This window comes from Erythrolamprus reginae, chromosome 2 (assembly GCF_031021105.1).
Source record: "Erythrolamprus reginae isolate rEryReg1 chromosome 2, rEryReg1.hap1, whole genome shotgun sequence".
In the NCBI taxonomy this organism is placed as follows: domain Eukaryota; kingdom Metazoa; phylum Chordata; class Lepidosauria; order Squamata; family Dipsadidae; genus Erythrolamprus; species Erythrolamprus reginae.
The window spans coordinates 188,386,782-188,413,988 of NC_091951.1; the positions used below are offsets into that span (position 1 = coordinate 188,386,782).

General features: G+C 41.6%; 1 protein-coding gene across 3 annotated transcripts in view; it reads right to left on the minus strand.

Moving 5' to 3' along the window:
- Positions 1-27,207, minus strand: part of ZNF385A (zinc finger protein 385A) — a 229,273-nt gene that overhangs the window by 56,246 nt on the left and 145,820 nt on the right. For all 3 annotated transcript variants that reach the window (XM_070740846.1, XM_070740845.1, XM_070740844.1), the window contains exons 3-4: positions 25,528-25,638; positions 18,222-18,387 (exon numbers count right to left, since the gene is read on the minus strand). In XM_070740846.1, coding sequence (XP_070596947.1) covers positions 18,222-18,387; positions 25,528-25,638 — 277 coding nt within the window. The remainder of the gene's footprint in view (positions 1-18,221; positions 18,388-25,527; positions 25,639-27,207) is intronic.

Sequence of the window (27,207 nt, forward strand, 5' to 3'; positions counted from 1 at the left end):
AAATTAGAATATATCATTTCAAAGTTCATTTATTTCAATAGTGCAACTTAAAAAAACCCTAATATATGATAGAGACTCACTACATGCAAAGCAAGATAGTTCAAGCCGTGATTCATGATTATTTTGATGATTATGACATACAGCTCATGAAAACCCCAAATCCACCATCGCAGAAAGTTAGAATATTATATGCCATCAATAAAATAAGGATTGTACATAGAACAATATCAGACCTCTGAAAAGTAGAAACATGCATATGTACTCAGTACTTGGTTTGGGCCCCTTTTCATTCATTTATTCATTTGTCCAATACACAAATACATAGGAAGAAAAATAGACATGTGGTAATATATATAAGGGTAAAAGTGAACTTAGAGGAGAGGATATATGAAAGGAAGAGAATATGTATGATAGGTGAAAGAAAAGAAAGACAATTGGACAGGGGACGAAAGGCACACCAGTGCACTTAGGTACGCCCCTTACTGGCCTCTTAGGAACCTGGAGAGGTCAATCGTGGAGAGTCTAAGGGAGAAATGTTGGGGGTTAGGGGTTGACACAATTGAGTCCGGTAATGAGTTCCACGCTTCGATAACTCGATTGTTGAAATCATATTTTTTACAGTCAAGTTTGGAGTGGTTCGTATTAAGTTTGAATCTGTTGCGTGCTCTTGTGTTGTTGCGGTTGAAGGTGAAGTAGTCATTGACCGGGAGGACGTTGCAGCATATGATCTTGTGGGCAATACTCAAATCGTGTTTTAGACGCCGTAGTTCTAGGCTTTCTAGGCCCAGGATTGTTAGTCTATTTTCGTAGGGTATTCTGTTTCGAGTGGAGGAGTGAAGGGCTCTTCTGGTGAAATATCTTTGGACATTTTCAAGGGTGTTGATGTCTGAGATGTGGTATGGGTTCCAGACAGATGAGCAGTAGTCTAGGATGGGTCTGGCAAAAGTTTTGTAGGCTCTTGTGAGTAGTGTGAGATTGTAGCAATTACTGCCTCAATGCAGCGTGGCATGGAAGCTATCAGCCTGTGGCACTGTTGTGGTATTATGGAAGACCAGGATGCTTCAACAGTGGCTTTCAGCTCTTCTGCATTGTTCGGTCTCATGTCTCTCATCTTTCTCTTGGCAATGCCCCATGGATTCTCTATGGGGTTCAGGTCAGGAGAGTTTCCTGGCCAATCAAGCACAGTAATCCCACAGTCATTGAAGCAGGGTTTGGGGCTTTTGGCAGTGTGGGCAGATGCCAAGTCCTGCTGGAAAATGAAGTCAGCATCCCCATAAAGCTCATCTGCAGAAGGAAGCATGAAGTGCTCCAAATTCTCCTGGTAGATGGCTGTGTTGACCCTGGACTTAATGAAACACAGTGGACCAACACCAGGAGATGACATGGCTCCCCAAATCAACACAGACTGTGTTCACACTGGACTTCAAGCACCCTGCAGTGTGTGCCTCTCCATTCTTCCTCCATATTCTGGGTCCTTGGTTTCCAAATGAAACCAAGGACACAGCTGCTCTCATCAGAAAAGAGGTTTTTGGACTACTGAGCAACAGACCAGGTCTCTTGTTCTTTAGCCCAGGTAAGACGTTTCTGACAGGAGGGGCTTGGCAAGAGGAATATGACATTTGAAGCCCATATCCAGGATCCGTCTGTGTGCGGTGGCTCTTTATGCACTGACTCCAGCCTCAGTCCACTCCTTGGAAAAGTCCCCAAAACTTCTGAATGGTCTTTTCCTGACAATCCTCTCCAGGCTGTGGTCATCCCTGCTGCTTGTGCATGATTTTTCGTCCACGCTTTCCCCTTCCTCAGAATTTTCTATTAATGTGCTTTGATACAGCACTTTGGGAACATCCAACTTCATTTGCCGTCAGATGCCATGCCGCATTGAGGCAGTAATTGCTGTAAAAGAGGCCCAAACCAAGCACTGAGTCCATAAGCATGCTTATACTTTTCAGAGGTCTGATATTGTTCTATGTACAATCCTTGCACTGAGTGCATGTAATATTGAGATTGTTAATTTGGAGTTTTCCTGAGTTGTATCCCATTGTCAGGTGAACAATTAAGACATCTGAGAAAATAAATGAACTTCCATGTCTTATTTCTTTAGCGTAGAGTCATATTTACTAACAGAGCCAAATTAGATTCAACATGGTTCATTCCAACTTAAGGTCCCTTAAGATTACATCCAGGTCAAAAACTCATCTCCCATCCCCACACCCGCAAGGACAATCATGTGGACAAATCCAATGCAGAGATTTCTAATTCCTTCCTGTGTTCAGTTACTTTGGATTCTGCGTGAAGGAATGTGTGCTACATGGCATATCTCTCACTCCCCTGTGTGTGGGGTTTTTTTTTTTCTTTCTACCATACTGTGTCAGGCCAGCCTTTGAATTCACATATTAACCTGGGGCCTGACACCCATAATCATCACAATTATCACAAATCACGGCTTGAACTATCTTGCTTTGCATGCAACGAGTCTCTTTCATATATTAATTTCACTTTTTAAGTTGCATTACTGAAATAAATTAATTTTTGCAGGATAGTCTAATTTTTTTTTGGAAATATTTTTATTGATTTTTTCAAAGTAACAAACACAATAAACAAAACATATAACAATTAATGGAGCTACAGTCGCTCCGCTCAAAGTAGAAGTCTTCATATAAAAGTATAAAAATTATCTATAAAATACATATTGTTATTAAAGTAAAAAATTCAATCTTAATATAGATCTAAATCAGTATCAAAATTTATAAAGATATATATGAAAAGGAAAACGTTTTAATGAAATGTCAAAGAGAAAAAAAAAGGAAGAAAAAAGAAAAAGAGAAAAAGGATGAAAGAAATTTGTATTTGTACTAATAATTACCATCTTATACAGTTCTACTACTAAATTCACATACTGTACACAAATAATATATCAACACACTCATCTCTTATTCCTTGTTTCCCACCAGATATATACTTTCTGCCTGGGTAGTCTAATTTTTTGAGTTTCACCTGTATACCAGAAAAGCTTCAGAAATACTATCAGTTATCCACATCATAAAAACTGTCTCACCAGGGAACCTGGCCTTAAACATATCAAGCTCAATACTTGGCCTTTGCTTCTTAATGGAGTTTGTGCCAGCTGAAATTAGTCATATGAAGTTAGTCCAACACCGCCATAAAATCAAGATAAAATATTTACCTTCTTAATAATTATGCAAAAAACAAACAAACCTTAAAATTGCTAGCTGAAGATATTATCCAAACTTAATATGTTAGCAACCTCTCAATACCATTTAAGCTAGTTGCAAACTTATTTCACCGCTTTAAATTCATGGAAAGTACAACCCTAGGCATATTTATTCACTCACAGAATCACTGAGTTGGAAAGTCCTTTTAGACGGAGCTCAGCCTCCTGCCTAACACAAGAATACAAAATAAAACATGGCCAACATATTGTCGTATGACCTCTGTTAGAACACATTTAATGGAGCACAGTCTGCCACAACTGTGAGTAATTGGTTTCACAGTCAAACTGCATTGTTGGAGATTTTTTTTCCCCTAATGTACAATTGGAATCTGCCTTCCTATAATATATAATTATTATTTAATGTTCTGCACTCTGGAACATGCCCATTTCTTCAAAATTAACAACAGGTTTCATATACATTCAGTTATTTAATAATTGAATTATATTCCTTTATGGAGGAAAACTATCTAATGGTCGCTAGGAGTCAAAAAGGACTGTATGTCACGTATAGCACTTAGCAATAGCACTTAGCCCAGTGTTTTATAGTCTTCTAAACTGTTTGCAGAGTCAGCACATTGCCCTCAACAATCTGGGTCCTCATTTTAGTGACCTTGGAAGGATGGAAGGCTGAGTCAATCTTGAGCTGGTGAGGATCGAAGTGTTGGCAGTCAAAAGAATTACCCTGCAGTACTGCATTCTAAGCACTAGGCCAACATGGCTCTTATAATCAATAAATGAATTATACTGTATTTCTATTCAGTATTCTCAAGGCTAAACATTCCTTCCATCTTTCTTCATAAGCTTTATTTTGGAGTCTCTTGATCACTCTTTCTGAACCTTTTAAAGTTTGTGTGAACCTTTTTTAACCTTTGGGGTGCCTGTAATAATTCCCAATCTGAACAAACACATTTTTGAACCCAGACTTTCTTTTCCAAGTGTCTTTCCCTCCCCCTCCCCAAACCTAGTCCCAATGTGCTCAGTTTTTACAGATTTATGCTGCTGATTGATGAACAGAGTCAACCAAGCTCCTTCATGTCTTTGGTTGGACTGGGGGATAAAAATTGGTTCTACTATGGGAAAAATATCTAAATTCCTTCCTATAATCAGTGACTTTTGTTCCTGAATGAATGCTTTGCAACAGTCCCTGATAAACTGCATTCTATTTTTCTAACCTGTCGAGAAAGCTTTACATTTTTGTGTGTGTAAGTTCCAGGGTAGTAGCTATCCAACCCAATTGTGCGTCATTTGCAAAATTTGATAAACGTTTGTTCCACCTCTTCTTCCAAATCATTAATAATAACAATATTGATGACGATCCCAGAAATAAGCTTCAGTGGCTTTTTTTAAGGAAAGCATGCGTAAGACAGCAGCTCACTTAATCATCCAGTTCCCTTTTATCTCTGTAAACACACAGGCTTCAGGCTCTCGCTAAACCTTTCTCCCTTTCTTAGTACTGCAAGATCATATGTAACTCATTGTCAGAATTTCATGGCCATCCTAACATAAGAGGTTCTCTTTATTTTTAGGGAAGACTGGACGATATGTAAATTGGGGGTAGGAAAAGGGGAATTATTGATGTTTAGAAGAGATTGACTAGCTTTGTGAACTTGCACGTGACACTTCACCAGAAATGAAAGGGCAAATCCTATACCCCAACCTAAAAACCATACAAATAAGACCCCAGAAGAGTGGCAGGAGACAACTACTGGCAATAAAAGGACTGAAGATTGCACTTGCATGGATTTAAGATTTAATTACAGGTAATTTATTTATTAGATTTTTATACCGCCCTTCTCCTTAGACTCAGGGCGGCTTACAACATGTTAGCAATAGCACTTTTTAACAGAGCCAGCATATTGCCCCCACAATCCGGGTCCTCATTTTACCCACCTCGGAATGATGGAAGGCTGAGTCAACTTTGAGCCGGTGGTGAGATTTGAACCACTGACCTTCAGATCTACAGTCAGCTTCAGTGACCTGCAGTACAGCACTCTACTTGCTGCGCCACCCCGGCTCACTTGATTTACAACCACTATTGAGCCCAACATTTCTTTTCTTCAGTAAAACATTCATTGTGAGTTTTGCCCCATTGTGCAACCTTTCTTGCTGCAATTATTAATTGAATCCTTGCAGTTGATAAGCTAATAACCTGGTTGTTTAGTGAATCTGGTTTCCCCATTGACTTTCCTTGTCAGAAGGTTGCAACAGATCGATCACATGACTTTGGGACACAGCAACGGTTATATGTAGGAACCAATTGCCAAAAATCTGAATTTCGATCACATGATCATGGGGGGGGGGGTGACCCAGGAAGGAGAGCGCGGGAAACATGAAGCAAATTGTCACACCAACAAGCAACACTGGTTGTAAGTCAAGGATTTAACAGTTCACTTGAACAATGATGATCGTTCAAGCTACTCCAACCTGATCACATGGCTGACAAGCCACTCCTACCAAGTCATATGACCATTAAGCCACACCCACAGTGTGGCAGTAAAAAAATTGGCTGCCCATTACTGGCTGTAACTATGAAAAAGAGTCCCTTTTTTCAGCACTTTTGTAACCTTGAATGGTCACTAAATAAACTATTATACGTCGAGGACTACCTTTGCAGCGTGGAACCAGCAATGAGAGAAACAGGCAAATGGCTTCTTAGAAGCCATTTTTAAAAGCAGAATAGCCAAGATGATGAATTAAGACAGGAGTTGTGCCCGTATGAACTAGGGCGCTACATGCATAGATCATTGCATTTGTATTTATGTGAAATGTCCAAAAGCACAGTGTGTGACAGGTCTCAAGCAAAGGAAAGAACACAGATTTCCTGCCTGGAATTGTTATGACATGACATGACATTCCCAGCCTCATTAGAGAAAATGTGAGAACACTTCTGAGGAGTGCTGAGGTTTTTGGGGTAAGATATCCCCTTTTATTCTGAATCACTCTTCCCATTGGTCTTGGTGCCTCCCCCACCCGCTGAGTCTGAATCCTCAATGAAAAAAACAGGGTCTCTTGCATAAGGAAGAGAGGGAGGGAGGAAAGGAGGAAGGGAAAAGCCCATCCAATCTGAGGTCATTGGTGGCTGGGAACCAGCAACCCTGTTTAACTCTCCCTATAAATTCTTCATCTCCAGACAACTGCATCTCTGCCAAGTGTTTCCTAGAACTTATCATTCCAATGAGGAGCAGACTGCCTCCTTGAACGCCACACAGATGTAAGAAGCACCTTACAAAGTGGGGGAAAAATGAACACAATTCACCCTCAAAGTGGTTGCCCTACAGCTATTTTAAACACGGGTTTAAGGCAGACCCGAGCCTACCTTCAACTACCTCGAAATACCTATTGGGAAAAGAAAACAACAACAAATGCAGTTGGCAATGTAAATAAGATCTCCTCTGTGCATACATGCCAGGTTCAATGAACTCATTATGTGTTTATTTGCTAAAAATAAGGCTCCCACCCTCTCCCTCCCCCAATAATTTAAGACGTTCACAAACTAGAACAGTGGCAATATGATCTCAACAGTCACTTGTTCATTTATCATCTCACATATGATCTGCTGCAATGCAATTTGCACGGGGCTGTCGTTGAGGACCACTTAGAAGTTACAGTTGGTCCAGGATTCAACAGCATGAGTCATTCAGGACATCCTCAGTAGGCCAGGTAACAACTGTGCTAGGTGAGTTGCAGAGGTTAGTAGTAAACCTCCTGGCTCAACTCAAAGTTCTGCTCATCACCTACAAACCTTGCATGGCATTGTTGTCGTTAGTAGCAAAGTCATGTCCAACCCATCGCGACCTCACGGACAATGTTCCTCCAGGTCTTCCTGTCCTCTACCATCTTCTGCAGTCCATTTAAGCTCACGCCAACTGTTTCAGTGACTCCATCCAGCCATCTCATTCTCTGTTGTCCCTTTCTTCTTTGAGTTACCATCAGTATGCTGATGATACTCACTATACATCTCCACCGTGTCCAGTCAGTGAACTAGTGGAAGTAATGTGCCAGTTATCTGGAGGCTGTTAGGTCTGGATTGGTGCTAACAGGCCCAAGCTCAACTCCAACAAGGCAGAGTGGCTGTGGGTTCTGCCTCCCAAAAACACTTCCATCTCTCCGTCCATTACTGGGGGGGGGAGCTTTTGACCCTCTCAGAGAGGGTCTGCAACTTGGGCGGCCTCCTTGATCCACAGCTCACCTTGGAACATCATCCGTCGGCTGTGGCAAGGGGGGTGTTTGCTCAGGTTCATCTGGCGCACCAGTTGCGACCCTATTTGGACAGGGAGTCTTTGCTCACAGTCACTCATGCCCTTATCACCTCGAGGTTTGACTACTGCAATGCTCTCTACATGAGGCTACCTCTGAAGAGTTTTCAGAAACTGCAAATTGTGCAGAACGCAACCATGTGAGCGGTCATGGTCCTGCCCAGGCATGTCCATGTCTCTCCAACACTCCATGGTCTGCATTGCCTGCCAATTGGTTTCCGGACTCAATTCAAAGTGTTGGTTATGACTTATAAAGCCCTATCTGGCATCAGACCAGATTACCTGCGGGACTGCTCTCAATGGTTCCCAGCATTGGGCTCTTCTCCAGTGAGTCCTTCCTTCTCATTAGGTGGTGAAAGTATTTGAGTTTCATCTTCAGGATCTGGCCTTCTAAAGAACAGTCAGGGTTGACCTCCTCTAGGACTGACCAGTTTGATCGCCTTGCAGTCCAATTATTTGGCGCTCAGCCTTCCTCTTTTTAAAAAAATATATTTTTATTTGTTTTTTAAATGTTACACACACAGACTGCACATCATACAACATAAAACAATGCCCTGTGAAGGTGCACCCACCACCTAACAACATACATACCCCACCACCAATTGGCGGGTCTGTACAAACATCTTTGACATTCTTCTAAGCTAGGTTATGCATTTTATTTACATATCGAAGAGTGATTCTAATTTATTCTTTATGGCTAGATCACAAATTCTACTTGTCATATAACCTCTCACCATATCCCATCGTTCCATCAGTTTCTTCAATTTATTTTCATTGTACATATTCATCCTTACCTCCATAATTTCAAAGTGAATGTGGTCCACCATGTACCGATACCAATTTTGTATCATCCATTTTGCTGCTTCTTTCCAACCCAATACAATTACTGCTTGAGTGCTTTCCAATGCTGCTACTTTTATTTCTTTAAATTCTCTTAAATCTCCTTTTTTTTTTTTTTACTAGTACTGCCATTTCTTTTGTGATTGTCCAGCTCAGCCTTCCTCATGGTCCAACTTTCACAGCCATCCATTGCAACATGTCATAGGACCTGGATATTTCAGGGGCTTTCTCTCATTGTTTCTTCTTCTTCTATACAATTTATATTAATAGGTTTTTAATCGTTTTTAGTATTGGATTATTATTGTATGCTGTTTTATGATTGCTGTTAGCCGCCCTGAGTCGTCGGAGAGGGTCGGCAAAAAAATCCAATAAATAAATAAATAAATCCAAAAAGGGTTGGCATATTTCAGATTTCAAGCAAGCTTAAGGGACACAGCAAGCTCACTTTCTCTGGGGCAGTGCCCATTCTTTGAAGCAGCATCTCCCCAAGGCCAAGACAGTGCCAACCTTGCTATCCTTCCAGAAGATCTCGTCGTTTCTTCAGGCTCTATGAATTTGTTATGGAGATTGTACCAAGGTATGTTAGCTGATTCTTTATTTATTTATATTTGCCCTCATGCGATTGTCTCGCATCCTGGACGTAAACTGTTTCAACTCCTATCCTCAAAACGTCGCTACAGAGCACTGCACACCAAGACAGCTAGACACAAGAACAGTTTGTGGTTTTAAAATACAGTAATACCTCGTCTTACGAACTTAATTGGTTCCAGGACGAGGTTCGTAAGGTGAAAAGTTCGTAAGATGAAACAATGTTTCTCATAGGAATCAATGGAAAAGCCAATAATGCGTGCAAGCCCATTAGGAAAATCCACAACATTTAGGCTTTTTTTTTAAAAAAAGGCGGCAGGCAGATGAACCTGAGGCGAACGCAGTGGGGGGAGGGACAGTGAGAGGTGGCAAGAGGTGGCGGTCCCAACGAAACACGAAGCAAGGCGAAAAGAGACTCTCTTGAGCTCCATGGGTCTTTCCCTCCTGTTTTTGCCCACCCCATTCTGCTCATTTCCCCCACACCTTTCTCCTCTCTTGAGCTCCATGAGTCCCTCCTGTTTTTGCCCACCCCATTCTGCTCATTTCCCCCACACCTTTCTCCTCTCTTGAGCTCCATGAGTCCCTCCTGTTTTTGCCCACCCCGTTCTGCTCATTTCCCCCACACCTTTCTCCTCTCTTGAGCTCCATGAGTCCCTCCTGTTTTTGCCCACCCCGTTCTGCTCATTTCCCCCACACCTTTCTCCTCTCTTGAGCTCCATGAGTCCCTCCCGTTTTTGCCCACCCCATTCTGCTCATTTCCCCCACACCTTTCTCTTCTCTTGAGCTCCATGAGTCTTTTCCCCATGCAATTTGGAAGGGGGGGGGGGTTGTCACTGAGATTCAAAGCAGCGCTGGCAAAAGTGAAGGGAATCCCAGGGAGAGGAGCCTCAGGGATATCCCAGCGCTTCGGGGCATCCCAGCGGCGGTGGCTCGGGTTCGTAAGGTGAAAATACTTCAGAATAAGAGGGAAAAAAAATCTTAAACACTGGGTTTGTATCATGAAAAGTTCGTATGAAGAGGGGTTCGTAAGACGAGGTATCACTGTTTTCCTCTGTGCCCGTCCAGTCATTGGGGAATGCACATTGAGAAAAACAAACAAATGCATTTCTATCCTGTCTCCCTTCCAAGTAGTTTAAATGAGTCCCCATAGTTTTGTAAGGTGGATTAGAATAGCCCTGTTGAGTTTGACAGCCAGGTAAGGCAGGGTTTGCAGCAGGGATCCCAGTCCAACTCTGATCCAGCTTTCCCTGGAAGGTTGCAATCCAGCTAAGAGGGACTATACCTCCCATTCTTATCAAACATGATGGTTGTTGGCGTTTCACCAGTGTATCACTTCTAAAACATGAAAAATTGCAAATGAGGAGACCTTTGCTGAACCAAACAGCAGGAGGGATCTTTCATTAGTTCTCAGCAAAATTTCACTGGGGAAACAGCCATGCATAAGAGACAACTGGGACTCTTATACAAGAGGGATGCTGGGCTTACAAGTCTGGATCCTTGGACTAAACAAGTATTAGATTCCTTCCTTGTGCTCAAAATAGGAAAACGGGTCACAGGTTAGCCTGATGTCACCAAACGGCCCCCATGCTCCTCAATGAAGTTGGGCAACTTGTGGAAATGTAGAAGTGATCTGGTAAAAATTGTTTGTTTTTTCCTGCTGTTTTCTAGTGAAAAGTAAAGAAATAAGTTGTATGGACAAATGTTGGCCAGATGAAAATGCAATTCCCTGCTCCAGAACTTCCTTGTTTCTGTGATATTAGGACATTGCCACCTTTTTTCATCTGTTAGTGGTAACAGAAAGCAACTCTTCCTAGGATACGGTTGCTGTTACAGTTCTAAAGGTACAGATAGAAGCACCTGCCACTTACAATACAGGATTCAGATGTCCTGGCTGACACAAACTCAAACAATGGTGCACAGGTTGAATGTCTTCACCGTGCAGAAAAAACAATTGCTGCTTACCTGCCTTCCATTGAAGACTTGTATACCGCACAAGTCAAAAAGGCCGCTGTGAAAATATTTACTGACTCCTCGCATCCTGGACATAACCTGTTTCAACTCCTACCCTCAAAACGTCGCGACAGAGCACTGCACACCAAGACAACTAGACACAAGAACAATCCCCCCCGAATGCCATCACTCTGCTAAACAAATAATTCCCTCAACACTGTCAAATTATTCATTCATTCATTCATTTATTCATTCATTCAATTTTTTATGCCGCCCTTCTCCATAGACTCAGGGCGGCTTACAACATGTTAGCAAGAGCCGGGTGGCGCAGCAGGTAGAGTGCTGTACTGCAGGCCACTGAATCTGACTGTAGATCTGTAGGTCAGTGGTTCAAATCTCATCACCAGCTCAAGGTTGATTCAGCCTTCCATCCTTCCGAGGTGGGTCAAATGAGGACCTGGATTGTGGGGGCAATAGGCTGGATCTGTTAAAAAGGGCTATTGCTAACATGTTGAAAGCTGCCCTCAGTCTAAGGAGAAGGGCGGCATAAAAATCAATCAATCAAACAAACAAACAAACAAACAAACAAACAGCACTTTTTAACAGAGCCAGCGTATTGCCCCCACAATCCGGGTCCTCATTTTACCCACCTTGGAAGGATGGAAGGCTGCACTACTATTACTACTAGTTTTTTCTCCTCATCATTCCTTATCACCCATTTCCTCCCACTTATGACTATATGACTGTAACTTGTTGCTTGTATCCTTAATATTTTTATTAATATTGATTGTTTCCTGATTGCTTATTTGTACCCTATGATAATTATTAAATGTCGTACCTCATGATTCTTGACAAATGTATCTTTTCTTTTATGTGCACTAAGAGCATATGCACCAAAGACAAATTCCTTGTGCGTCCAATCGCATTTGGCCAATAAAATAATAATTCTGTTCACTGAAGAGCAATGGTTTTGACACAGGAAGAACTCGATGTTGACACCAAGGACTTACACTTGGAAAGAAACAGAAATGTGTCTTCTGTTTAATGAGCCCCATTCATACCAGTCTTTAGAAGACAGATTCACCCTGAAGCATTTGAAATATCACCGTCCTTGAGTTCTCCATCGGGATTATTTCAAGAGATGGACACAATCATGCATGGCATCCAATCCACCCTCTGAACTCTTGACTATTGTATTTCAGCCTGCGTTCATTTCTAGCGACGTATCACACTTCCAGTTCTCTCAGAAGGAAAGGCATGCATTTTATAAGAAGCTACCTTATGACAGATCGGATTACTGATTGATTTAGCCTGGGATCATCTGTTCTGATTGACAGGAGCGCTCAGCATCTCTGGGAGAAGTCTTTCCCATTAGTTCTTGTCTAACCTTTTTTCAGTTAAAAGTGGGTGGGACAGAACCTTTTCAAAATTAGGATTCCTCCCCTCAAATATCTGAGGGACACCTCATGATTTTTACACTGCCCACTATAAACACCATCTTGCTGCATCAGTGAAACATAATTGCACTCAAAGGCAAAAATCCAACCCTCATTTTAAAATCTGGATGATGAAACACTGCTTTTAATTATTTTTTATAAGCAAAAGTCTTGGAGTTTTGAATACAAGAAATGTTGGCAAACCAATTCTTCATAGAAAGAAAATCTTAAATGGCTTTGTCGGGTTTATTCACTGGTGGTGTTCAGACATTTGGGGGGGGGAAACCCTTTTTTTTAGGCAGCCATGAATTACTGCTGTTATTTCATTTGTTGATTCATGTGGTTCCAATACTCTGGTTCTATTTTGCATATTTTAACTAGTTTTGTAAACCACTGAAGAAAACAACATATAAACATAAAGAGGGAAGAACGTCGACTAACACGATGTATCACGTACCATGGCGGTTACTTAAATTTAAAAAGCTCCTTTATCTTGATAGTTTTGCCCCAGACATCTGGAGGCTGCCACTGATTACATGGTAACCTGGGACATGCTCTCTGACAGAACTTTAGGATTGGAAGAAACTTTAGAGCAGTGATGGTGAACCTATGGCACACGTGCCACAGGTGGGCGCTCGGAGGCATTTCTGCTGGCACGCAAACCATCGCCCTAGCTTAGCTCTAGCTCATATGTGTGCTCTGCCCAGCTGATTTTCGACTCATGTGGAGGCTCTCAGGGGGCGTTTTCAGCTTCCAGAGTCCTACAGAAGAGGGAGGGAGGGCATTTTTGCTCTCCCAAGGATCTAGAGAAGCCTCTGGTGAAAAATGGGCCTACTGGGCCCACCGGGAGTCAGGAAATGGACCATTTCTGGCCTCCAGAGGGCCTCGCGGGGGTAAGCTGTTTTTGCCCTCCCCAGACATTGAATTATGGGTGTGGGCTCTCGCACAAATGTGGAAAAAAAGGTTCGCAATCACTGCTTTAGAGCATGGGTGTCAAAATTGCTGTGCCACATTTCCGTCATGTGACGTATCACAATGTTTTCCCCATTCATGGAGCTGGGGTGGGCAAGGCCTGCGCCAGAGGTGGGTTCTTCCCAGTTCTCACTGGTTCTATAGAACCAGTAGTAAACTGGTGGTGATGTCACAGAGCCAGTTCTGTTGGTGCCGGTCTGTGGATGCTGCCATCTTCTTTTTGGATTTTTTTTTGCTTCTGCACATGTGCAGAAATTGAGTTTCCAACACTGCACATGTACCGCCATCTTGTTTGGGGCTTTCAATTTTTTTCTATGTTTTGCTTGTTTTTCGGCACTGTGCTCCCACACGGCATGGGAGGAAGTGGACCAGCGGTGAGGTAAATTAGAACCCATCCCTGGCCTGCGCATAATGCCTCCGGCCTGCGGGCCATTAGTTTGACACCCTTGCGTCCAGTGTTCCCTCTAATTTTTTTGGGGGGTGGGCGGAAAAGTATAGTGTCTGAGCGGCAGTCCCTTCAGGACTGGGCGGCACAGAAATAATAAATAAATGAACAAATAAACAAATAAACAAACAAACAAACAAATTAAAAACCCACCCTGTTTTGCCTCAGAGAATTTCAAAATAAAATACTGTACTGTGTGTCTATAACAGTGAGCTCATAATAGGGCAACTCTATCAATATCAAAATGCCACTTAAATAGTTGAGCTAGTTTCAAACTAGATTTTGATTTTCTTTCTCTCTTCCTTACTCCCATTCTTTTTCTTTCTCTTTTCCTTCCTCTCTTTTTTCTATCTGTTTCTCTCTCTTCCTCTCTTCCTCTCTCTCTCCTTCCCTCTCACTCTTTCCCTCTCGGCTTCTGGGCAGGTTTGGAAAACTCTGAGTTGATGATGATTTTTAAGTGAGCGATTGCTCACTGCTCAGCTTAGAGGGAACTATGCTTGCATCCCCAGTCTAAGTGACTTTTCCATGTGCAAACTTTAACTCTGAGAATCTTCAGCATTGGCCAGAAAAACCTGGGAATTCTGGGAGCTGAAATTCACACATTTGGAAGCAGCCCAAGTTGGATATTAGTGATTTAGCCCAATCCAGTTTAGGACAGGATCCACACCTGTAGTAACCCTCATATTTGATTAGCTTCAAATATGTACCCTTAGCAATGGACAATCTGGTTAATTGTCAGAAATCTATCTCCAGTATGATATTTCTCCTGGTATCTCTTTTTTTCTCTACATGTTCAGGGGCGCAATTGTTATAATTTGCTGTCACTTATTCTAAGCCTACCTTTCGCCTTTCACAAATGTTTTACGACAAATCCTCTAATCTTTGTCCTGTTTCTGGGCTAAAGAGTATAATAAAATGTGCTTTTGAAGTTTGCTTTTAAAAGTGCCTCCCCAGCAAAGGGAAAATGGGCAAATTTACCCATAATTTCCAAACTGAGTTATGGTGGTAAATTGGGATGCAGATTAAACTTCCATTTAAAATAATTCTACACTTGCAAGACTATTGACTTCTGGATATGTTTAACTTTAGCTCCTGTGTTGTTGTTTTTAACTTTTAAGCTTGTCTTTTAAAGTAAAGCTGGACAAAATCCATGAGAAATACCCCAAAAACCACACGAAGGAGGGGCAATTCGATCTTCCTTTTTAAAGCAACTTCTCCTGAATCACCTTCTGGTCAGTTTTACTGGATGATTTCTGTTTCTTATATGATGAGAAAAAACCCCCAATCTTTTTCCCACTGTAGTCCCATCATCATGCATAATTTTACAAAATTCCTTTCAAAGCTTCTCTTCAACTGTGTTTTCTTGAATGAAAACGCTCCAAATTTAGAACTCCCCTTGCAGATGCGCTCCAATGGCTTGATTATTTTGGTTCTACTTTTTTTCATCTTAATTATCTGCCATCAAGTTTGCATTGACTCTTAGCAACCATGTTTTGTGCCTCAATGCATACACAGAAAAAAAAACCCTTTTTGTGATGCAGTGACAGAAATTATTGAAATTTGCATAAAGTGTTGCCACATAAACAGTTCAGCTTTCAAATCTTTCTCTAACAATTCTCAATATGGAATTTGGCATCTTTTGCAGTCGTGATTCTCAGACTCCTTCAAGTGATGCCTCAGATTTTGCCTATTAATTCAGTGATTTATGGGCGTCCTCCTTGATCCACAGCTTACATTAGAGAAACATCTTTCATCTGTGGTGAGGGGGGCCTTCGCCCAGGTTCGCCTTGTGCACCAGTTGCGACCCTACTTGGACCGGGAGTCACTGCTCACAGTCACTCATGCCCTCATCACCTCGAGGCTCGACTTCTGTAATGCTCTCTACATGGGGCTACCTTTGAAAAGTGTTCGGAAACTTCAGATCATGCAGAATGCAGCTGCGAGAGCAATCATGGACTTTCCCAAATATGCCCATGTTACACCAACACTCCGCAATCTGCATTGGTTGCCGATCAGTTTCCGATCACAATTCAAAGTGTTGGTTATGACCTATAAAGCCCTTCATGGCACCGGACCAGATTATCTCAGGGACCGCCTTCTGCTGCACGAATCCCAGCGACCAGTTAGGTCCCACAGAGTGGATCTTCTCCGGGTCCTGTCAACTAAACAATGTCGCTTGGCGGGACCCAGGGGAAGAGCCTTCTCTGTGGCGGCCCCAGTCCTCTGGAACCAACTCCCCCCGGAGATTAGAGTTTTCCCCCACTCTCCTTGCCTTTCGTAAGCTACTTAAAACCCACCTCTGCTGTCAGGCATGGGGGAATTGAGATCCTCTTTCCCCCTAGGCCTTTACAATTCTATGCATGGTATGTATGTATGTATGTTTGGTTTTTATATTAATGGGTTTTTAATCATTTTTAGTATTAGACTACTATTGTACACTGTTTTATTGTTGCTGTTAGTCGCTCCGAGTCTCCGGAGAGGGGCGGCATACAAATCCAATAAATAAATAAATAAAATAAATTATTCTTTTAAAAATACTGCAATCATATGTAGCTTTTACATAGGATAATACGGGTAGGTCTTGTTTAGTGACTATTTGCATTAATTTGATGACCAATCCTTGCCTTTATGACCTTTGCAGGTCTCTAAAGAAAGGAAAACTGAAGTAAGATCATAAGCGCAGTCACAGTTTCACTTAGCAACTCTTTTCGCTTAACAATAGTGTTGGGCAAACCGAACTTGCATAGTTCAGATTTGTACCGAACTTTGCAGTGTTTGGCATGCTGAATCCGAACCTGAACCTTTTTTCCAAAGAGCGCCGCGGTGAGTTAAGGCTGCCCTGGGCAATGGGTGCAACAGCGGGGGAGAGTTGCGCCGCCTCCGAGCCCAAAATTTCCCCGCCTCAGGGATGGCGCTGCAAGCAAAAGGAGGCGGGGAATCCCATTTGCTTGCCGCCCACGAGAGGATTCCGGGGGCGGGGCTTTGACGTCACGGAGACTCCTTCCTGGCCTGTGGCTTTATTTCCTCCTCAACTCCCCCGTTTCGGCCCCGGCCAGGAAGGAGTCTCCATGACGTCAAAGCCCCGCCCCCGGAATCCCCTCATGGGTGGCAAGCAAATGGGATTCCCTGCCTCCTTTTCCTTGCAGCGCCATTCCCAAGGCGGGGAAATTTTGGGCTCGGAGGCGGTGCGGCTCTCCCCCACTGTTGCGCCCATTGCCCAGGGCAGCCCACAGGCACCTGTCTCCTTTTATTTCTTACCGAAAAGGTGCAGCTGCGGCGTCCGAGCCTTTTCCGTAAGAAATAAAAGGAGACAGGCGGCTGTGGGCTGCTTTGGCAGAAGATAGGAGGGTGGGGCCAGATAGAGAAAGGGCACATAATCTTACAATAGAGAAAGGGCACATAATCTTACAATAGAGAAAGGGCACATAATCTTACTCCATCCTTCGAAAAGGCTTCGAAATTTTAAAAAGCCTCTATGTGGAACGACACACTTCCTCTAATCCTCTGCGGTCTACAAAAACAGCTTGCCTCATGTTTATAAAAGCAGCTGTTAGTCCTAACAAGATGGATCTCCCCTTCCCTCCTCCCCACCCCATTTCCCCTTGTCTTCCCCTTTCCTTCATCCCTTGCCCTGCAAACCTAGCAGTTGGGCTCTGCTGCTTATCTGCAATCCCGCGGAGGCTATAGCATCAGAAACGCTATAGATGAAGCTAGTCCCTCTCTTGCAAGTTTCCAAAATCCCCCTCTTCTGAAGCTGGGAGGCAGAGTTCCCCAGGCAAGTATATGCTGGCTGCGGCCCCATCTCCATTTCCACCAGCCATTGGAGCCATAATCAATGTTTAATTAGATGCGATTTAATTACCCGCTTGCTCAGCGGTCACTCCGGACCAAGAAGGCAGCTCAAGTTCCCATCATCAGGAGGACAGGCACAACGTCAAAGACAGGATGTAAGATCTAACCTCCCCCCTCCCTCCCTTTAGTACAAAGGTTTCACCCTCAAGCCTGTAATTGATGCAAAATACAGCTAAGGTCTTATTGAACTCTGTAATTGAAGCAGAATGTGGGGAGTGCCCAGAGCCCTGTATTTCTTTCTTAGCCAACATTATCAATGTTTGTTTTTATTTCCCCAGAACTGGCTCTAGGGCAGAAGGAGAAAAGGCTCATTTGCCCTTCTGCCAAGAGAAGAGAATGGTACCTAGGACTGGACTGAAAACTCTTCTTACCTTCTGGCCTAGGAATACCTCTCCACTTTCCTAAAACCCCAAACAAAGCCAGTCTGGAACTTGGAAGTTCTGGAGTACATTCTGGTGCAACAAATTCACAGAGAAATCTTGAAAGCCGGGTCAACATATTTGGAAAATACAGGAACCCTCTCTGTCTCTCTGTCTCTCTCCGTCTCTGTCTCTCTCTCTCAAACACACACTCGCACAACACAACAATGTCCTTCATGAAACCTCTAGATTTTAGGGAGCACTGGGGTAATGAAAGGAGAAGTTTAGAACCTGTGCGGTCAGAATCACTCTCCCCGGTGCTGGAGGATGGACTGCCTGCAGATCCTGGCTTGTCTCCCTCCCGAGGGCCCGATTCCTTCTGCCGCGTTCTGGCTGCTTCGATTCCCTTTACTCGCCGGGCGTGGCGGTTGCCCTTGTAGTGTGCTTCAGCCTGGCTCTATACAAGGAAAAAAGGAGAAAGAAAGAAATAGGAGATTCAAAAACCCATAACATGATGAGTGCTGGTCAACGAGAATGGCACATATTTATATAACCTTTCTGAAACTTGTTTACAATTCTATACTAGGCCAGGATATTTTTAAAATTTTTATTTATTTATATTCCAGTTTTATTATTTTTACAAATAACTCAAGGTGGTGATCATAGCTAGTACTTCTTCCTACTCCTATTTTTCTCATAAGTAGGGTTGAGAGAGAGTGATTGACTCAAGGTCACCCAGCTAGCTTTCATGGCTTAGGTGGGACTTGAGTTCACATTTTCCTGCTTTCTAATCTGGGACCTGTTGTACATACTCTTGATCAGTTGGAGGATGATGAAGATATTGAGGACTCAGATTCAGATAGTGTTTATGAAGTAGTGGGGGGCCCGGGGTTACAGGTAGTAGAACAGGTGGGAGGCCAGCCACAGGATGGGGCTATGAGTTCAGGATCTAGTGAGGGAGAATCAGATGCTCGCTGGGTTAATCCTAAATTCAGAAGAATTCAGAAATGTAGAGAGCAAAGGTCTGGAAGAAGATATTAAGGAGAGGAATGGGTTAAATATTGTAGTGAGGTAATTGGCACATCAGGGGGCTAGTGGAGAAGAAGGGTGGAGTTTCAATGTTGCCGAACAAAAAGGTGTTGATTTTTTATGCCGCTCTCCAAATAAGCAAAGTATTCTGTGTGATTAACTGTCTGTCTACTGTTTTTTAGTGAGCATGCTTTTACGAAATAAATCTTGTCTAGCAGAGCAGGAGAAGGAATGTAAGGAATGCAATTAAGAGAGATTACAGAGCCAGGAGAGATACGCCAGTATGAAATGCATGTATAACCGGAAGAGAAGAGAATAAAATGGAGTTTCTTTGTTTATGAAATAATGTGTTTGATAACAGTTATTTGCACTTGCTGAATTTCTACCAGAAACCAGAACAGGACCTAACCACTAGCCCAGAGTTCTCCAAATTTGGCAACTTTAAGAGCTTTGCTTGCTGAGGAATTCTGGGAGTTGAAGTCTACAAGTCTTAAAGTTGCCAAGGTGGGAGACCCCTGAACTAGACCAAACTGACCTAAGATATCTAGTTGAAAACCCAAATAAATTTCTAGGAATGCTTTCAGACCGGTTTGGATCCCCCCCCCCCCTCTTTGACACATCTTTTATTCTATTTCCTTTTAAAGAATATTGTGGCATGGAAGAACACATTAATTTAAACCTGAACCTATGAATTATCTCAGTGTTTCCCAACCTTGGCCACTTGAAGATATTTGGACTTCAACTCCCAGAATTCCCCAACCAGGGAATGCTGGCTGGGGAATTCTGGGAGTTGAAGTCCAGATACCTTCAAGTGGCCAAGGTTGGGAAACACTGAATTATCTACACTAATAATGTTCTTCTAACATTACTTTCATCAATAAAAGTGTCATCTTGGATAGAAGTTTTAAATATAGACGCTTACAATATTTATATTTCTCCTCAAGTTCATGAATAAAGCAGAAGATGGTAGCACTTAAGTATCCTTGGTTGATCACCAAAAAGCTAAGCAGGGTTAGACCTGGCTAATACTTTGATGGGAGATCACTAGGAAACCTTAAAGTGGTAAATTAAGTGGAAGAAGAAAACAAACAAATAAATAAATAAATAGACAAACCTAATTTTCAAAGAAGAAAATAGCAAACCATTTTTTTGTGACTGATGCCAAAACAATATTATGCAGTCACCCTGTAATTTGCCCTTTTCTATACGTAACTTCATGCTGAATATTATTATTCATTTTTCTATTTTAGGTTGCATCTAGGTGCAAAATCCTGCTCCCAATATGTTGCTAATTTCTCCCGTTTCTTCCAGACTTGATTTGTGGCTATTTTTGGAAAGTAGATGTGAAACAACATGATTATAGCAGTAGGTTGTCTAATACGGATAAGTAAAAAAAAATGAAACCTTTCCAGATTTATCTTGAATGAAAAAATTCCCATTTACAGTTTTGGTAGCAAGAGATAAACACCTTTTAATAGCCTTTTGTCTTCAGGAGAAGAAAGGTTTTAATTACAATTTTCTCTTTCCTTCTTTTTCTTTTTTCTTTTTGCATATTTTAATAATATTTAGCGGCTCTTTTCTTTTAGAACTCCATTTCTAAACAGAACATTTTTAATAGGGCCAAACGTCAGAACAAGAAGATTTCACTAAATGCCCTCTAAGTGTTCGGAAACTTCAGATCGTGCAGAATGCAGCTGCAAGAGCAATCATGGGCTTTCCCAAATATGCCCATGTTACACCAACACTCCACAGTCTGCATTGGTTGCCGATCAATTTCCGGTCACAATTCAAAGTGTTGGTTATGACCTATAAAGCCCTTCATGGCACCTGACCAGAATATCTCCGGGACCGTCTTATGCTGCATGAATCCCAGCGACCAGTTAGGTCCCACAGAGTTGGCCTTCTCCGGGTCCCGTCGACTAAGCAATGTCATTTGGCGGGACCCAGGAGAAGAGCCTTCTCTGTGGCGGCCCCGACCCTCTGGAACCAGCTCCCCCCAGATATCAGAGTTGCCCACACCCTCCTTGCCTTTTGCAAGCTCCTTAAAACCCACCTCTGTTGTCAGGTAAGGGGGAATTGAAATTTCCCTTCCCCCTAGGCTTATAGAATTTATGGTATGCTTGTATGTATGAGTGGTTCTTTAAATTGGGGTTTTTAAGATTATTTTCAATATTAGATTTGTTTACATTGTCTTTTTATATTGTTGTTAGCCACCCCGAGTCTTCGGAGAGGGGCGGCATACAAATCTAATAAATAAGTAAGTAAGTAAGTAAGTAAGTAAGTAAGTAAGTAAGTAAGTAAGTAAGTAAGTAAATAAATAAATAAGGTTGATTCCAATTCTATGATACAGTAAGTGGGTTAGAGGGCATCTAGTCCAACCTCTCGGTCAGTGCATGAGCCACTAACAAATAAATGACAGTCCTGTTTGAAGACCTACTCTTAAGTCCTCACAGTTACGATGATGCCAAAACCTTGCCGGCTGCTTAGTCGAACCTGATTGGCTAAGATGCAGGCAGCCGGCAAGCGGCAAATTGCAGCATCACTACTGGTTTGACAGCTTGACAATAAAAGGAGTTTCAAACCTGCTGTTGCTCGTTCGGTTTCTGAGTTGTTGTTAAGGGGCTGAAGCTAATAAATGTCTTCCGTGCTCAACCTGGTCTCACCTCCATTCCTAGCAGCCCCGGTTTTGTGATTTCCTGGCTGGCAAATCTATCATCGAACTGCTGCATTAAATTGGATAAGGGATTGGATTACGCTTAAAAATAAAAGAGTCTTAATGACAGAAGGTTTTGACCTCCAAATTGGATGGCATGCCTTTATATGGTGGGGGGCACAAAATCCACACTTATTTTCAACGGCATTTATATAAGAGGATCTCTGTTTGATGGCTTAAAATTAAAAATGAGCATTATAGAAAAATCATTCGAAAAGCAGGTTTGACAACTCCTTTTATTGTTGAGCTGTCAAACTCTGAACTAATAGTGATGCTCCAATTTCCCACTTGCTGGCTGCGTGTGTCTTATCCAATCAGGTTTGACTAAGCAGCCAGCAAGATTTCTGCAACTATATCTTCCCACATTCATCTTTTCTGCAGACTAAATGTATTCAGATCCTGTAACCATTCCTCAAAAGATTGTGGTTTTCAAACCACAATCCATTTTGGTGGTTGTCTTCTGAACTTGCTTCTGCTGATCATCATCCTATTTGAACTATTGTGCCCAGAATTGGACATAATCGTCCACAAGGATTTCTGACCAGAGCAGAGTAGAATTATGTCTGTGATCTGCAGGCTTTACTTCTATGCTTCCTAAGATGGATTTTACCATTTTAGCAACTGCTTTGTTACATTCAATTCTTGAAAGAAGTAAGAGAATGTCAACTTGATCCTTCTCTGGAATAGAACAACCCAGCAATTCAAAGGTTACTCATCTTCACTTGTCTTCTAAACTTAACAATGCCTACCAATTCTAACTTTAACAACCATATCATGACATAGATAGGCTGGAAATAAGCATTATCAAAACAGGCAAGCTGAACCTCTTAATGTTTTTTTCCCCTTTTCTTTTTGATATTTACAAGAATAGAAAAAATTAAATTATGATGACCATGTCATCATCTTCAACATTTCCCCCATAACTACATCAAATCATGATCTGAAAAATCAGGTTAAGGACAGATCATAATAGAGAAAATCTATCTATGTAATCTCTCAGAATTGATAACAACTATTGGCACATAATCAATCAACATCACACCACAGCCTATTGGAAGAAGGGAAGTGCACACTGTGAAAAGCACATTTCATTTGTGTAGTGCTACTACATCAGAGAAAGAAAATTGGCCTTTTTCGAGATGTTGCTCAATTAGTCCACTAACATATGGGTATATTTAACCTAGATATTCCCATATAACTCTATGTGAGCTGCACTGGCTTTTGATCGGTCTCCAAATGCAATTTAGAGTGTTGGTTATTACCTATAAAGCCCTACATTGCTTAGGACCAGATTACTTATGGGACCGTCTTCTGCCTCACACATTCCAGCAACCAATTAGATCCCACAGAGTTGGCCTTGTGCAGGACCCATCAGACAAACAATGCTGACTGGTGGGACCATGGGGAAGGGCCTTCTCTGTGGCGGCACCAATCCTCTAGAATCAACTCCCCCCAGAGGTTTGCACTGCTTCTACCTTCCTGGCCTTCCAAAAGGCTTTAAAAACACTGGTTTGGCAGCACGCCTGGGGCCGTTGAGCGATAATACTGTGCTCCGGCCAGTAGTAATGAATGACAGATGGATGAATCTTTTTAATGTTGGGAGTTTAAATTTTGTATTTTGTTTTATCCTGTACGCTGCCCTGAATCCATCAGGAGATTGGCGGCTTATAAGTCGAAACAAACAAACAAACATTTGGAGGATTACCCAGCCCCAAGTCATAATGTAAGCTTTTTTAGAATAAGATTAAAAACATACAAATTATAAGATCTTTTGTTTTTTGTTCCGTCTCTGAGAATCGTAATATATACAGTGTTCCCTCGGTTTTCGTGGGTTCGAACTTCGCGAATAGCCTATACCAAGGTTATTCAAAAAATATTAACTAAATAATACTTCGCTGGTTTTTTTCTATACCACGGTTTTTCTCACCCGATGACATCATACGTCATCGCCAAACTAATAATTTTTGCAAATAAATAACAAAAAAAATAATTATTATTGTTAATAAATAATTATGTTTATAAATATCAGGATCACTAAGTGTCTTATTCAATGGTACCAGTAATAATGATGAGTAAATAGTTGTTAAGGGAATGGGAAATGGTAATTTAGGGGTTTAAAGTGTTAAGGGAAGGCTTGTGATACTGCCCATAGCCAAAAATGGTGTATTTACTTCTGCATCTCTACTTCGCGGAAATTCAACTTTCGCGGACGGTCTCGGAATGCATCCCCCGCGAAAATTGAGGGAACACTGTATATTTAGAACTGCCATTTTACATGGATCTTGAAAGAATACAATGTGCCGTGATTCTGAAATCATACCTGAGATCAAGACTTTATTTCATTGCTTTGCTTTTTCATTCAGTATGTTCACTAACTTCCTCACATCTTGTATGGCAGTTAATAGGTGCGACAACTAAGGTTTAATGATGTGCCTAATGAAAAAGGAAGACTGAGCTGATTCAACCTTGAACCGGTGGTGTGATCTGAACGGCTGAACTACAGCTAGTAGTTAGCTAAAGTAGTCTGCAGTGCTGCACTCTAACCATGTCTTGTGACATAAGCCGGACAAGGATCAAACTCTATTTACAATATAATCATCATCTAATCTGTGGTGGCGCAGTTGTTCGAGTGCAGCACTGCAGTAGTGCAGGCTAATTCTGCTGACTCTCAGCTGTCAGCAAGTTGGCAGTTCGAGTCTCACCAGCTCAAGGTTGACACAACCTTCCATCCTTCCGAGGAGGGTAAAATGAGGACCCAAGATTGTTGGGGGTTGAAGATGCTGCCTCTGTAAACTGTTTAGAGAGGGTTGTAAAGCACTCTGGAGCGGTATATAAGTCTTATATGCTATTGTTAATCCAACATGAAAAACTTCATCCATTCTCCAAATTCTTTTTTTTTAATTTTTTTTTTATTTTTAAAAAATATGAAACAAGACAAGACAAACAACATTTAACATGTAGAGGAGCTACCCTTGCTCTGCTAAGCATTGAAGTCATACTAATGCAGGAAAAAAAAGCTAGTTATAATATAGATCTGTACAGAAAAGTAAAAATTGTTAATAACTATTTCTTAACATATTACTATAATATAAAATCTGTGTATTTCATCATTTTCGTTATAAGATTGTAATTAAAATAATTAAAATCAGTTAATAACGCTAAATCTTATCCATTAAATTACCGTATACAATTTATTCAGTTTGGTAAATTTAAATTTTCTATAATTTGTTTTTGTATCATTGATAATCTTGTTTTATATTTAACCAATCATATACTTTCTCCCAAGTTTTGTAAAACTCTGTTTCCATTCTCCAAATTCTTTTATACATCCAATTCCCCTAAAGAACTGAACCTGAGCAAATAAAAGGCATGTAAAGATAGTCCTCGACTTACAACCACAAGTGAACCTAAATTTCCATTGCTAAACAAGGTAGTTGTTAAGTGAACTTTGACCCATTTTTAGACTTTTTTTGTCACCATCATTAAGTGACTGATGCAATTGTTAAGTTAGTAGCAAAGTCGTTCAGTGGATCTGGCTTCCCCGTGGACTTTGCTTGTCAGAATGTGCAAAAGATGATCTCGTGACCCTTGGGATTCTACAACAGTCACTAAACAAATGCTTGTAAGTCAAGGATTCCCTGTATTTATACCAGTGTTTCCCAACCTTGGCCACTTCAAGATATCTGGACTTCACCTCCCAGAATTCCCCAGCCAGCGTTCGCTGGCTGGGGAATTCTGGGAGTTGAAGTCCAAATATCTTCAAGTGGCCAAGGTTGGGAAACATTGATTTATACATATCATTTGTCCTTTATATGCCTTGCTGTCAGCGGCACTCAGGACTTACTAAAAGCTTACCTCAGAATTGAAGCGGATCTGGCAAACGTTGCAAGAGATGATGGGGCGTTTGGCCTTGGTTACAGGGACCCCAAACGTATGGTTGATCACTGCTTTCTGCACTGGGTCCATCTGCCAGGGGAAAATAGGTAAGAATTGTGGTTAGTGATGATATTGTACCTGTACTTATTAAGCCTACTTTTCACAATAATGATGAACTGGAAGCCTAAGCACATAATCCTGTTGGCCCGCAGCGCAGCAAGTAGTTGCATGCCTCCAACACCAACAATTCCCCCAACCCTGTTCTTATTTCATCCTTTAATGCTAAAGTACTGTACTAGTAAGCATAAGAAAACTTGTAGTGAGTTTGCTTTCCCACAGGCTCTGATGAAACCTGGTTAATTTATTGTAAAGTTGGTAGTGCTACAGCTGGATTCGGAGTCCTCGAAGAGGGGTGGCATACAAATCTAGTAAAATAATAATAATAATAATAATAATAATAATAATAATAATAATAATAATAATAATTATTATTATTATTATTATTATTATTATTATTATTATTATTATTACAAGGAGAGAGGTTGTGCCTATATTAGGCTGAGTGAGATGGCCTTCTCAGGTGTTAAACATACAAACATAGAAGATTGACAGCAGAAAAAGACCTCATGGTCCATCTAGTCTGCCCTTATTACTATTTCCTGTATTTTATCTTAGGATGGATATATGTTTATCCCAGGCATATTTAAATTCAGTTACTGTGGAGTTACCAACCATGTCTGCTGGAAGTTTGTTCCAAGCATGTACTACTACTCTTTCAATAAAATAATATTTTCTCATGTTGCTTCTGATTATTCCCCCAACTAACCTCAGATTGTGCCCCCTTGTTCTTGTGTTCACTTCCCTCCTGGAACTAATTTAACCCTTTAACATATTTAAATGTTTCGATCATGTCCCCCCTTTCCCTTCTGTCCTCCAGACTATATAGATTGAGTTCATTAAGCCTTTCCTGTTAAATTTTATGCTTAAGACCTTCCACCTTTTTTTGTAGCCCGTCTTTGGACCCGTTCAATTTTATCAATATCTTTTTGTAGGTGAGGTCTCCAGAACTGAACACAGTATTCCAAATGTGGTCCCACCAGCACTCTATACAGTGGGATCACAATCTCCCTCTTCCTGCTTGTTACACCTCTAGCTATGCAGCCAAGCATCCTACTTGCTTTCCCTACCACAAGTAGAAGACTTAGAAGTTAAGACTTCTCAAGTGTTAAGACTTCAAAATATCCCCAAATGGTAGCTATTTTACAAAATAATACTCTTCATTTTTGTCATGCCCAGTGATGAAGGACATCTGAGACACTAAAAGCTCTCAGACAAGCTTCAGTTCAGGAGAGCATTGGGCAAATTATGTAAATTGTTTCCTAGGCAGCTTTTTTAAATCCAGCAATCCAACTAGATTCTATATACCTACTAACCATTGCAAAATGATGACCTGCAGAGGTGCTGCAAATTATAGGGCAGTGCTGGCAAAACATTTTTTCCTCGGGTGCCGAAAGCGTGCGTGAATGGGAGTAAGTGTGCATGTGCCCACACCCATAATTCAATGCCCGCATACTCTGCTTCCTGTGCATGCTCATGCGGCTACCTTCCCCCTGTGCTCCCTCAGCATGCACGCAGGACCCCCTGCCAAGTACGCCTCCC